Here is a 14,623-nt window from a genome sequence, read left to right on the forward strand (position 1 = left end):
AGACAAACAGAGACACACAGACATGGCCCAACATAACAAAACAAAACAATGTATACCTACTGTATCTGCAGGTAGCAACCAAAATAAATCCATTGTATGGAGATGGGGCAAGGAAAGCTCAGACAATGCAACAATCTGAGAAATTCCAGTGTCCAAAAAACATCCTAACTGGAGTTCATCATATAGACTTAAAGACGTTATGAAGTGGAGGCAAAAGTCCTCTCTGCCTCAGAAGACAGTATTTATCTGTGTACCCTGTGGATTTAGAAACTGCCAATATCCAGAACTCTCAATGTTGAGCAAGTTTATAATAACGCCTTACAATGTTGGACCAATGTAGTTTTTTATTTGCTTTTTTAGTAACATTTTAGTGTTCGATGAATTGTTCTTTCAGTTTCCTTTTAGTTTTCCTAATATACAAGGATATATTGGATTTGTCGCTTTTTAGCCGCCATAACTTTTTTAATGTCCGGTTATTCCCACGTACCAGCTTCATGTTGCATAGCCAGCAAGCAACCTCACACTGATGACCCAAACGGTTGAAACAGCTGTCTGTGAGAAGGTTTACTGGCTGTGCACTTCGAGGCTATGCTGAAAAGCTGTGTAAACCGCAGGCATAAGCTTATAGGGGTCCATGTTAAAATGGACAACAAGCAAAAGGTAACACTGGGCTCATTTGCATGTCATTACCCAGAATCCTTGGCTGCAGTGGAAGCATTATATGCTAAGCTTTAGTGGGCACTCACATATGGTATTTTTATTTGCTGTCCAACATACAACAAACCACATGGGCATTTTAATGCATACACAACATGTGTAGGCTGGCATGTAATTCTGGTTTAATATGTATTTTAGTCCCATTTAGGGGGTGCATTAAAAGGACCCCACAGAAATGCTACGGCTGATTGAAAAATGCATCTTTAGCATCCTTATGTTGGGGTGCTTAAAAAGTGAGGCAGTGAATACAAGGAAGGGTCATCTGCGTTCACAATTGCATTAGATATGCTGTGTTGTTGTAAGCTGCAGCGGGTCCACAATCATTTCCCCAAGATCGCGCCTGCTGCCAAATTGTGCCGGTATTGCTACCTTATGCCGAATAAAGTGTCTAGCACAGGGGTGGGCAACTCCAGTCCTCAAGGGCCACCAACAGGTCACGTTTTCAGGATACCCCTGCTTCAGCATAGGTGGCTCAATCAGTAGCTCAGTAGAAGCATACACCACCTGTGCTGAAGCAGGGATATCTTGAAACCCCAACCTGCTGGTGCTCCTTTAGGATGGGAGTTGTGGGGGTGTGGTCCAGCAGTAGTGAAGGTTGTAATGAAGATGGGTTTCTGTGTCCCAGCCCAGAGTCGCTCCTCTCTCAAGTCAAAGTCAACCTGTGACGCACTAAATTTGGCTTTTGACAGATTGACCTCGATTCGGAAAAGGAGTGACGACAGGACAGAGAAACTCGTCTTCATTTTGTGGGGAAAAAAAAATTTCAGTTCTGATGTGTATCTCTCTTGCTTGTGAATATGATGCGCTTTGTTTAAACTCGGAGGCTGAGAGCTGGGTGTGAAAATAGTCGTATTCCTGCATAAAGAACTTGGCATATACAGTACCAGCGCCCCGTCTCCTGTATTTGAAGTCTTTGTTTTTATATACTACAAAATGAAGTAAGGAAATCTGCAGGCGGGGAGTCACAGTGTTGCTTTTTCAACACATTCTAATGGCATCCATCCTTAGCTCATATGGCGCATGCGTGTACTGGCCTGAGACATCCACAGTCAGTAGGATTAATCCTGGATGCCATTGTAGTTTTCATATGTTTCCAAAAAATAAAAGGTGTCCGTGATGTATGACTTACCTGAAATAGCTGGGAGTAGGAATACCGGGATAATGGCTGGTTAATCGAATTTGTGGAAGAAATGATCGGTGTCTCCGGAGGATTATTTCAACTTGTATGTTCAGTACAGGCATACAGTACTCCGCTTTAAGGACACTCACTTTAAGTACACTCGCGAGTAAGGACATATCGCCCAATAGGCAAACGCCAGTTCGCGCATGCGCCTGTCAGCACGTCCTGAGCAGCAATACCGGCTCCCTACGTGTACCGAAGCTGTGCGCAAGCGGGGAGACTATACAGCCTGTTACACATGCGTTATTTACATCAGTTATGCACGTATATGACGATTGCAGTACAGAACATGCATCGATAAGTGGGAAAAAGGTAGTGCTTCACTTTAAGTACATTTTCGCTTTACATACATGCTCCGGTCCCATTGTGTACGTTTATGCCTGTACTTTCAACCAGCTTTTTTATTTTGGACTGACAAAGAGAAGGTGGGGTCACTTGGGAATGTTTTATAGCAGTTGATGTTCATCAGTTGCCATGGGGCAATGGAAACCCAAAACATTTGTTCTTGAAAAGCACTGGCAGTATATGCTGTGCCTTACACAGAGAAAACTAGTAAAGGGATGTGAGGGTTGTGTTACAGTATGGTGCCAAACATAACATCTCGGGCAGATAAGATTACACCCCAAGTAGTGTGGTAAGAATCAGGGTAAAGAACAGAGAAATAAGGCTTCCTAAAAGTAATCTGAGGCATCCAGTGTGTAATTCATCTGAACCAATAACTGTAGGAGGCACTTCGGAAACAAGCAGGACATCCACAGCGTACAGTTTTTTTGGGGGATCTTGGGCCATATTTACTAAGCAGTGCTATGATGTAAGATATCTTGCAACCATTCGCTTGAATGAGCCATAATGTGTCTCCCAGCTTGGCACTGCTAAGTAAAAATATGGGCCCTTATGTCTGGCACAAGAGGCTCTATTATCTTTTATATTGTAGTGACTTTAAAGGAGGGATGCTTTTAAATACAGGATGGGAGCAGGGGGTCTCCGGAGCTGAGCCCCATTGATGTCTGCTCCGGGGACCTCTTGCTTCCAGAGATACGTACCTCCGAAGGGGGTGCCAGTATCTCCCTGCAGTTTTCAGCCCCCGGTCACACTGGCCAATAGGAAGCCGCACTAGGTGACATCACAGCTTCCTATTGGCCTGCCGGGCCCGGGAGTGTTGAAAAAGTCATAATGTGAACCCTGGAACCGGCACCCACTGCGGAGGTAAGTGTCTCCGGAAGCAGGGAGTACCCTGCGGAGGTAAGTGTCTCCGGAAGCAGGGAGTACCCTGCGGAGGTAAGTGTCTCCGGAAGCAGGGAGTACCCTGCGGAGGTAAGTGTCTCCGGAAGCAGGGAGTACCCTGCGGAGGTAAGTGTCTCCGGAAGCAGGGAGTACCCTGCGGAGGTAAGTGTCTCCGGAAGCAGGGAGTACCCTGCGGAGGTAAGTGTCTCCGGAAGCAGGGAGTACCCTGCGGAGGTAAGTGTCTCCGGAAGCAGGGAGTACCCTGCGGAGGTAAGTGTCTCCGGAAGCAGGGAGTACCCTGCGGAGGTAAGTGTCTCCGGAAGCAGGGAGCACCCTGCGGAGGTAAGTGTCTCCGGAAGCAGGGAGCACCCTGCGGAGGTAAGTGTCTCCGGAAGCAGGGAGTACCCTGCGGAGGTAAGTGTCTCCGGAAGCAGGGAGTACCCTGTGGAGGTAAGTGTCTCCGGAAGCAGGGAGTACCCTGCGGAGGTAAGTGTCTCCGGAAGCAGGGAGTACCCTGCGGAGGTAAGTGTCTCCGGAAGCAGGGAGTACCCTGCGGAGGTAAGTGTCTCCGGAAGCAGGGAGCACCCTGCGGAGGTAAGTGTCTCCGGAAGCAGGGAGTACCCTGCAGAGGTAAGTGTCTCCGGAAGCAGGGAGTACCCTGCGGAGGTAAGTGTCTCCGGAAGCAGGGAGTACCCTGCGGAGGTAAGTGTCTCCGGAAGCAGGGAGTACCCTGCGGAGGTAAGTGTCTCCGGAAGCAGGGAGTACCCGGCGCTGAAATGAGTGCGGATCAGATACGGGGGCCCCTGCTTCAATCTTGTATAAAAATTCAAATGAAAACAATAAAATGGTTGGATTGGCTCTTTAAGCAAATGAGTGGAGTTAAATATAGTATTAAATCAGTTACGCCTGTCCCGAGTTACGCCTGTCCCGAGTTACGCCTGTCCCGAAGCTATACAACCCGAGCTGAGTAATAAAGCACTTCTTTGGGAATTCTCAAAGCTTTCTTGGTTTGACTCTCAAAATATATTAGTGTGCACATGAAACAAATTAAACAGGAAGGCAGCGAGCCTTAATCACTTCTATGAGCACCCGCTGCCTTTGTACGTTTCAATCTGATTCTGCTTCATAACAGGATCTACATCAGGATTAGATCCCAAACAGCATTTGGGGCAGCACGGCATTCTCTGGTTCCACTACAGTGAGTACTAGGAGTGCAAGCTCTTCCAAACCCGTGTCCACAGCAAACAAAAACGCCGAAGTGGGAGTTTCACAATGAAGCATCAAGTATGTGATCAGGATACAAAGAGAGGTCTAACGTTTATATCCCCCTATTAATATGAACCGATAAGATAGGAAACTCAAAGAAGCAAACACGAGGTATAATGTTTGGATTAATATACAATACAAGATGTATCCCATTCTGATATAGAACAGGAGACATGGTGCATTAGGCTGGCAGAATAGCATTGCAGTGAAAGTTGTGAGCATGGCCGCTGTGCCTGGAGACAGACATAACATGGCAGCAGCTGGACGTGATACTGCAGTGCTCTGAATTACAATAGATGCTCTCTGCTGCAGTGGATATGGCAGCATGATACGCTATGTAAGACACTTGAAACTGCTAAGATAGATGGCTACAGTCCCATCCAGCAGTCACGTGTCTCGTTACTCAGCCACAATTAACAATCGATGTACTGTAGCTACCTGGAAGATAAATAATTCTTTGAGGGTTTTTTTTCCTGCAGCTCATGCATTATTCAGGGCACCGTCACTGCTGAAAGGTGCAGGAATGACGGCATGTACATTTCATTAGAAAAAGGATGTTGTATCAATCTCTAATTCAGGGGGAGTCCTCAAGAGCTACCAAACAGGTCAGGTTTTCAGGATATGCCTACTTCAGCACAGGTGGCTCAATGAGAGGCTCAGTCTCAGATATCCTGACCTGTTGGTTCCCTTGAGGACTGGAGTTGGCTACCCTTGCTCTAATTTAAAAAAATATGTACCTCCCATTACATTACATACCACAGCTCAAAGTCTTCCTATTCCATGCTTCTCAGATTTAATGGGTTAGGGTAACTAGCTCCCTGCAACACACTGAAAAAGCCCTCACCACTGTGAGAATACCCTGAAAAAGCCCTCACCACTGTGAGAATACCCTGAAAAAGCCCTCACCACTGTGAGAATACCCTGAAAAAGCCCTCACCACTGTGAGAATACACTCATATTGCTACAGACGTCTATTGTGGAGGAAAAGTCTCCCATTGAGGTGCTACAAAATAACAAAATTGCCACTTGGATTAAAAATTCTTTCAGAACAGGACAGGCCAAATTACAGGACGGATGTGCTAAGGCAGTGGTTCTCAACTCCGGCCCACAAGGACCCTTAAGAGGCCAGGTTTTAAGGATATCCCTGCTTGAGCACAGGTGGTTCAGTAAAAATGATTGAGTCAATGAGTAAGCCACCTGTGCTCATGCAGGATTTCACGAGTGTCAGGAGTTGGGAACGTTAGTTTACTGCATAGACCAATACATTTTAAACTGGGCTTTGAAATTGAAATGATTTTCTCCCCAAATAACTTGAACCTGTTGGATAAATCTAGGATCGAGTGGCAGCCCAACAGGATACATCTAACTCAGGAGTGGCCAGTAGCTTTGTGCTGACTGGGGAAGAAGGCTAAAAATGTAACCAGGAGAGAACCGGGGGTTACAAAAATAAAATGCTCAACGTCTGCATAGATGCCCCATCCATCACACACGATGTGGAAGACTGTACATATTACCGGGCTCCTCCCTATAGAAGTTTGCTGCTGGTAAAAAGATAGGCTGTGCGTATAGAAAAACAAAAAGAACGATTCTTGCGCTCGTACCAATTCGGCTGAAATGGAATTTGTGCACCCACAGTTTACCTCTATATTAACGTAACTATGATACTGGCTTTATCCAGCTTTTAATTTCACTACTCACAAAAGTATATGCTTTATTTAACCCCTTCAGGGCTTTGTCACATTTTCACTAGTCCATGGGACAATAATTACATATACAGTATTCAGTGTAGGTACCTGCATTAACGGGTATGCCTTGACGTTGGCTGCAGGCTTATAACGCTTTGGCCAAAGGGTTTTACAAAAAAAAAACCTTATTCATGAGATCACTATTATATTTTAGCCTGATTGGTAGGAGCGCAGGAATCGTTCTTTTTGTTATCACACCAGATGTGCCTGATATGTGATGCCGACTGTAGGACTCGTACCACATGGTCCACTCTTAATGATAGTATTGCACATTTTGCAATGCCCAGAAATGTATATTATCCCACAGAATAGAGCAAATGTGAAAAGAGTGATGTGTGACCATGTGAACACGACAGCAGACCTTGACATGCCTGTTTCTGGCACTTTAGTGAGTGTCAAGGCAGAATGACACACACACTTATTGTGTTGCCATTGGTTGTCTGTGATAGTCAGTACCTATGTGTTTTTATGTGCGTTTGTTCAAATTTACATATGAATAGTGGTCAAATTCAAGATCCAATTGAGATAAATACACCCTCAACAGTCCAGCCTGGTTCCCTTCTACTTTCTACAATGAATCTGGCTATCAGTCAGACTTGAAAACGAGAGGTGACTTTCAATGTATTACTAACTGGTAAAACATGTTCGAAATAAATAAATCCGTGGAATCACCTTAACTTTTTGGGTTGTCTAAGTTGTATAGAGAGAGAAAACATCCATACTCGGGCAATACATGGATGAGTATGCAATTTCTAGTACAGGCATACCCCGCATTAACGTACGCAATGGGACCAGAGCATGTATGTAAAGCGAAAATGTACTTAAAGTGAAGCACTCCCTTTTTCCCACTTATCGATGCACGTACTGTACTGCAATCATCATATACGTGCATAACTGATGTAAATAACGCATTTGTAACAGGCTCTATAGTCTCCCCGCTTGCGCACAACTTCGGTGCAGGTAGGGAGTTCAACTTTGCTGTTCAGGACGTGCTGACAGGCGCATGCGTGAGCTGGCGTTTCATTATTGGGTGATATGTACTTAGTCGCGAGTGTACTTAAAGTGAGTGTCCTTAAAGCGGGGTATGCCTGTATTAAGATATGGTTAAATGATTTTGAGAGAAGCGTAATATTGAAACCTGCATTTTATGCAAAGAGTAAATCCATTCGAATTCTGGAGCAATTGTAACTCAGATATGTGAAGTTCTCTCTCTCTCTCTCTCTCTCTCTCTCTCATATATATATATATATATATATATATATATATATATATATATATATATATATATATATACTCAAAAAATAAATGATAATAGATGATACCGTTCTGTGGCTAACGAAATGCTTTTATTTGTGCGAGCTTTCGAGCGATGTTACAATGAATGAAGCAAGGATAACTTGAAAACAGTGTCTCTTGGAATGTTATCTGTGCTTGTCCTTCCCCCGGTGTGGATGTGTTTTATGGCTAGAGGTGTCAAAGGGTAACTGAAAGCAAGTGAAGAAAGAGTGTGTATGTGTATATATATAATCTCTCTCTCTCTCTCTCTCTATATATATATATATCTATATCTATATCTATATATATAGTGGTTGACAAATCATCCAAAAATCTATTCGCTGAACCAAAAAATCTACTCTCCACCTAGTCCCGCTCCCAATCCCGCCCTGCTTGGTGTCGGCCATGAGGAGGTCGCCACGGGGTAAAATCCAGTCGCCACGGGCCTGTATTTTAATGGATTTGTCGAACACTGTAATATATATATATATATATATATATATATATATATTCTGTATGTATGTGTGTGTATATATGTATATAAATTCTGTGCTTTAAGCCCTTATTACTCGGACCTACCTGCTCATGGATATACATCAAGTGACAGTCCTATCATCGGGTGTAGGTCCAGGCAATGTAGCTATATGAAAACAGTTTCCAATCGCTGCAGGGAGGGTTAGGGTTACTGTACACTAATTTCTATGTAACACAGAACCATTACACATTTGTTTCATTGTGCAAGTTGCCGCCATGGTTTGCATGGTATATGGTCGTGTCGTGTCTGTTTCTCTCTGGGACAGATTTACACTACATACCTGTACATTAGGAATACCTCATTATAATAACTTTTTGCTCTACATTTACTAGTGCAATTTTTATCTGCCAATGTAACACATTTCGTCCCACTTTAAAATGTGACTTTCTCGGTTGACGCTGGGGTTACTGCTTTTATTACACATTCATACTGCAGTTTTTACACCTGAGGTATAAATCTTTTTTTTTTTTTATCTGGTCTGATAACAAAGGTGAGGGTTGTGTAAAAAAAAAAACCTGCGAACACACTTAAATCACGGATTGTTTTTACAAACAAATATACAACCTTTACTCAAACTGTACATTTTTGTACTTAGAAGGCAGGAGTAGCTTTTGTATCTTCAATGCATTGCAGCGTCCTCCAGCACTCACGTGGTTACACAGCTATTGTTCACCAAAGGAGTGTATACTGTTGGGCGCAACTGTATCTATTTGGAAAGTGCCTATGATTACACCTTGCATTGTTTCTACAATATCACACCTGGTACACATAAAACAAAACACAACCCACTACTCTAAATGTGTAGAAAGCAGCCGAGAACCCCCGGACTGCCTAAAGTTATGATGTTATATTTGCCCAGAACAAGTTAGTAAGCTCTTTAGAATAAGGATTCATTGTTGCACATACAATATATCGTCAGCTTGTGTATATGTTTTTGTCTTGGCCATGTATTCTATTAATCTTGCCACCTCTTCTCTTGGCTCATGTCTCCCCATAGGATGATGAAGTTGTCCTTCAGTGTATCGCCACCATACACAAGGAACAGCGCAAGTTCTGCCTGGCAGCTGAGGGACTCGGGAATCGCCTGTGCTTCTTGGAGCCAACTTCAGAAGCTAAAGTAAGGATGGTTATTGGTTTTATACTGCCCAATCCTCTAGTGCTGAAGGCTTCGCCACTTACTGCAGAGCAAGACGTGGGAGTCTCTCCATCAGTGTGGGGGTTGGCATCAAGTGTAGCCCCCTCTTGGTCCTCTATCTCCTCTCTCCAGAAAAACACATGTTTCAGGCTACATTCTTTTCTGTTGAAATTTCTAATTTAGCATTGAATTAATTAGTTATTCATTTTGACCAAACGTTTTGGCGACTTTTCAAACTTTTTGAAAAGTTTGAGAAAAACATAGGAGAAGCAAATTTGCACAAGTTCCCACATCTTTATTGTAGAACCCATTTTACTTCTAACTTTCCACTGTCTAAGTTGTGAAGTTCACGTAAACATTTTTAAAATGGAGCAGCGTCCTTTGTGTATTTCAGTGATCGTATTTATGAAGTAGTGACCTGTTCCTCTCCATTTTCTGTCTGGCACAGTGCTTCTGAGCACCAGTTTGTGCGAATAATTGGTGTAGTTCTCTTTATTTACAATTTCTTCCGATTTTATTTTTTCACACACCATTAAGAGGTACATTTGAGGGTTATTGTTGTTATTTAGACATCATTTACAGCACAGAAAAATGGTAATGCAGGGGGGGGGGTGTATTTTTCCTTCACAAGGTAAACAAATTCTGACATAATTACAGTATCTATCTGACTGAGCCAACAGAGTTATCATTTTCCTTTCTCATGTATTCCCTAAGGAGGAGGTGTTGTAATCTTGCTGTTTGTCTCTTCAAAAACCTTTTAAATGTTTGCTTTCTACAGTATGTCCACTGGACCATGTTAATCTTGCCATCCTAGGTGAAACAAAAAGGTGTACAAACAGCGCTTGTGCAAACAACAAATGATAACCTTAGATACAATGTCCAAATGGTAGTCCTGGAGCTGCCTGAAGAAATTGTTCTGGTATCTTCCACCCAGACTTGGATTTGTGGAAAAAAGCAACTTCCTCTGGCGCTGAGGTGGGGGCTTAGGATTTCTTCTGTTAGACTGTGACCAGACGTGAATAGGTTAAAAGCACTGGTTTTAATGGTCTTTGTGGTCGGGATACGCCGTTCGCCTAGTGGTGTATTCGTCTTCTGCTGCCGGGGATCAGGTATTGTGCTTCGTAGTGATTCACTTCCTAGAAGACACACGATCCACTCGCGCGCTGACGTCACCATTTCTCGTCCACTGCTACGGTGTCCCAACAATCCCAAAAAAACATCCAACGCGTTTCAAAAGCTCCAATGGTGTCTTTCTTCGTCAGGGATCTTGCCATCCTAGTTGCAATGTGAGGCAAGAAAACAATGAGGGAATCCTATGACATGCTGGTCCAGGAGTAGCTTACTCTGCACATACGCTTAATGTGGTGTTGTAGCCACAGATTAAGTGCAATTCATCACGCACTTTAACACCTTAAGTGCACAATGGGGCTGCAATGCATGACAAACTCCTCTGGTAAAAAGAGGTTAATGTATCGCTTACTACACTTTGATATTACAGACTGCAAATGTCCAGAGCTCTGGAATAGGGAAACATGCTTTAAACTGGTTTCAGTCCTACCTATCAGGAAGATCCCAACATGTGTCCATCTCAGGCTCTAACTCCAACCCCCTGGATATCACCTGTGGTGTCCCGCAAGGGTCTGTTCTGGGGCCCCTACTCTTCTCAGTGTTCATTAATGATCTTCCCACAGCTTGTAAGGAAGCCTCAATACACATGTATGCAGATGACACAATCCTATATGCACACAGCCATAGCCTCTCTGACCTTCAACACATACTTCAGTCTGACTTTTTGAAACTCTAAAACTGGATTTCCCAAAACAAACTGTTTTTAAACACTGACAAGACTGTAACAATGGTATTTGGGACCAAGACTAAATTTGTAAAGATTCCAGTGACTGAGCTCCTGATTAGAACCAACGCTAACACCACCCTAACCCCTGTCACTAGTTTTAAATACCTGGGCTTATGGTTTGACTCCCACTTAACATTCGGGATGCACATTGATACCCTGACAACCAAGACCTACTGCTGCGGCCGAGTTTATTCGAGCATTTGCCCGGTCTCGGCGCAGCAGTAACCTGGCGCGCGCCGCAGGGTGCCGGGCGCGCGCCGAAGCCGCGGAGGAGCGCCCTCCGATCGGGGCTTTCTCCTCCCCGCTGCCGGGTCCGCCGGGTCCCCCGGAACCCCCTGCCGCCGTCCCCCACATCGCGGGACACCGGGAGCCCTGGACGCGCGTGCAGGGGGCTTGCGGTACTAGCCCTACTCAAATTAAACGTGTCGCCAGTGTATGCTAAACTAGGGGTACTTTACAGGAACAAATCCTCCCTAAGTCTCCTGGTCAGAAAGCGTATCGCACAGCAGATGCTAATGCCAATTATTGACTATGGAGACATAGTATATGGCTCGGCTCCTCAAACCCACCTTAGTAAACTTAACACCCTCTACAATTCAATTTGTCGTTTTGTTCTCCAATGCAACTACAACACACATCACTGCGAAATGCTCAAAGAACTAGATTGGTCAACACTAGAGTGTAGGCGCAAAGTTCACCTTTCCTGTCTTGCCTTTAAATTCTTTATGGGCAAGCTACCCAGCTACCTGAACAAGCTCCTCACCCCTACCACTTGCAGCACTTATCACCTGAGATCAGACTCCAAAAGACTGTTCATGGTCCCAAGGCTCAACAAAGTATCCGGACGTTCCTCCTTCTCCTTCCGTGCACCCCAAAACTGGAACAACCTACCAGAGACTCTCACATCCACCACCAGTTTAAGTTCTTTCAAATCTAAGGCTGTCTCACATTTTAACCTGGTCTGTAACTGTTTCATACGCTCATAATATATGTTTTCTTTAACTGTGCACGCTATGTCTTGTATATAATGTATACCCTGTTCATTTATGTAACTGTACTTGTAACCATGTATTATTTGTTTTACTCTGTGCCCAGGACATACTTGAAAACGAGAGGTAACTCTCAATGTATTACTTCCTGGTAACATATTTTATAAATAAATAAATAAATATCTTCTGATTAAAAGTTCACATACAACCAGCAGTATGCCACTTGTAATTATGTGGAGAGTTCAGCAAAACACATGGTCAGATCTTGCAGGCTCACATGTATTTGTGTCCAGTTGTAATGCAGCAGCAGACTAAAGAAAGTTTGCTCTGTGTACTAACCCTCTCTTGCCCTCCGGGGTTCCTCCTTTGTGAATAGCTGCACATGCAATATCGCTTGAATATGGCACTTAACCAGCATTAAGGCACTTATCGAAGTTTAGTGAATGCCCCTAAGGCTAAGGCCCCGGTCACGGCGCTCTAATGCGCGCCCGCGCTTTCGGCTGCGCGTTCCGGCGATTCCCCGGTCTGCAGCTCACTGCAGGAGCAGAGACCGGGGGGGGCGTGCCGGAGGAGTGACGGGGGCGCGGCCATGACGTCACCCGGCAGGTTCGCCCTCATTGGCTGAACCGCCGGGGGGCGTGCCTAGCCGCTCGACGCGAGTCCTGCTCTCAATTCTATTGAGAGCAGGAGTAGCTCTCGCGCGGGCCCGGCGCCGTTGCGGGGAGGGCTCTGGTGAGCGCAGCGTCCGCCACAGCGGACGCTGCAGCATGCAGCGGGGGCAAGGCCTTAGGCTTTCTCGCTCTCTCTGGTGGTCTTGCTTTGTTCCTGGCTGCCTCTCGCTGGCAGTCTCTTGAGCCCCCTCCCCCTCTCTTTCACAGCCTCTCTCCACCAGTACCCTTTCCTCTTGCTCTGGCTCTCTTATGCCTTTTCTCTTTCTCTGTCTCTCTCTGTCTCTGCCTCTCCCTCGCTAACTGTTTTTCCTTCCTTGCCTTTCTCGCTCTTACTCTCTCTTAGCCTATCTCCCAGCAGTCAGGGCCTGCGCTTGTATATTACTATACCCCAAGTCTCTAAATACTGTTTGATTTAGGGTGATGGGAAGTTCTCACTGCCCCTCACTTCGGTACAACCCTCTCAGTCACATCCTTTTGATCCCTTGTGATGATGGACTGTAATAGGAAGCTCTCTCTGTCCCCCATTGCAGTACAGTACAACCCCCCTCAATCACCTCCTCGAATCCCTTGTGATGATGGGATGGAATGGGGAGCTCTCTCTGTCCCCCACTTTGGTAAAAAGCTCCCGCTATCACTTCCTCAGGGCCTCCTGCAACTGTCTAATTGGTGGTGATGAATTGTAATTTTATTTATTTATAAAATGTTTTCCCAGGAAGTAATACATTGAGAATTGCCTCTTGTTTTCAAGTATGTCCTGGGCACAGAGTTATAATGACAAATACATGGTTACAAATACATAGTTACAACGAGTGAAAAGGGTTGTAAAGATAATATATGTTATAGGCGTATATAACAGTTACAGAACAGATTAAAATGTGTGACAGCCTTAGTTTTGAAAAAACTTAGACTGGTGGTGGCTGTGAGAGTCTCCGGCAGACTGTTCCAGTTATGGGGTGCACAGTAAGAGAAGGAGGAGCGGCCGGATACTTTGTTGAACCTGGGGACCATGAACAGTCTTTTGGAGTCAGATCTCAGATGCTAACTGTTGCGTGTGGTAGGGGTGAGGAGCTTGTTCAGATAGACGGGTAGCTTGCCCAGAAAATATTTGAAGGCAAGACAGGAGATGAACTTTGCGCCTAGACTCAAGTGATGACCAATCTGGTTCTTTGTGCATTTCGGAGTAGTGATGTGTGTTGTAGTTGCATTGGAGGATAAAGCGGCATATTGAGTTGTAGAGGGTGTCAAGTTTGCTGAGGTGGGTTTGGGGTGCCGAGCCATATACTATGTCCCCATAGTCTATAATTGGCATCAGCATCTGCTGTGCGCTGCGCTTTCTGACCAGCAGACTTAGGTAGGATTTGTTCCTACTGTATATAGTACACCTAGTTTGGCAAAGGTTTTGGATGTCAGGGTATGAATGTGCAACCCAAATGTTAAATGGGAGTCAAACCATATGCCCAAATATTTGAAACTAGTAACAGGGGCTAGGATAGTATTAGTGTTGGTCCTTCATTGGGAGCTTTAAAATGTTAGCCTTGGTCCCAAATACCATTGTTACAGTCTTGTTAGTGTTTAGAAACAGTTTGTTTTGGGAAATCCAATTTTCAAGTCTCAAAAAGTCAGATTGAAGTACGTGTCCAAGGTCAGAGGGTCGAGAGTTGTGTGCATACAGGCATACCCCGGTTTAAGGACACTCACTTTAAGTACACTCGCAAGTAAGTACATATCGCTCAATTGGAAAACGTCAGCTCACGCATGCGCCTGTCAGCACGTCCTGAACAGCAATACTGGCTCCCTACCTGTACGGAAGCTGTGCGCAAGCGGGGAGACTATAGAGCCTGTTACAAATGCGTTATTTACATCAGTTATGCACGTGTATGACGATCGCAGTGCAGTACATGCATCGATAAGGGGAAAAGGTAGTGCTTCACTTTAAGTACATTTTCACTTTACATACATGCTCCGGTCCCATTGCGTACGTTAATGCGGGGTATGCCTGTATAAGATTGTGTCATCTGCATACATGTGTAA

At 44.7% G+C, this 14,623-nt stretch overlaps 1 protein-coding gene across 10 annotated transcripts in view; it reads left to right on the forward strand.

Annotated features, from left to right (window-relative positions):
- Positions 1 to 14,623, forward strand: part of RYR3 (ryanodine receptor 3) — a 488,303-nt gene that overhangs the window by 94,433 nt on the left and 379,247 nt on the right. For all 10 annotated transcript variants that reach the window (XM_075613258.1, XM_075613259.1, XM_075613261.1 and 7 more), the window contains exon 2: positions 8,940 to 9,059. In XM_075613258.1, coding sequence (XP_075469373.1) covers positions 8,940 to 9,059 — 120 coding nt within the window. The remainder of the gene's footprint in view (positions 1 to 8,939; positions 9,060 to 14,623) is intronic.

This window comes from Ascaphus truei, chromosome 9 (assembly GCF_040206685.1).
Source record: "Ascaphus truei isolate aAscTru1 chromosome 9, aAscTru1.hap1, whole genome shotgun sequence".
NCBI lineage: Eukaryota > Metazoa > Chordata > Amphibia > Anura > Ascaphidae > Ascaphus > Ascaphus truei.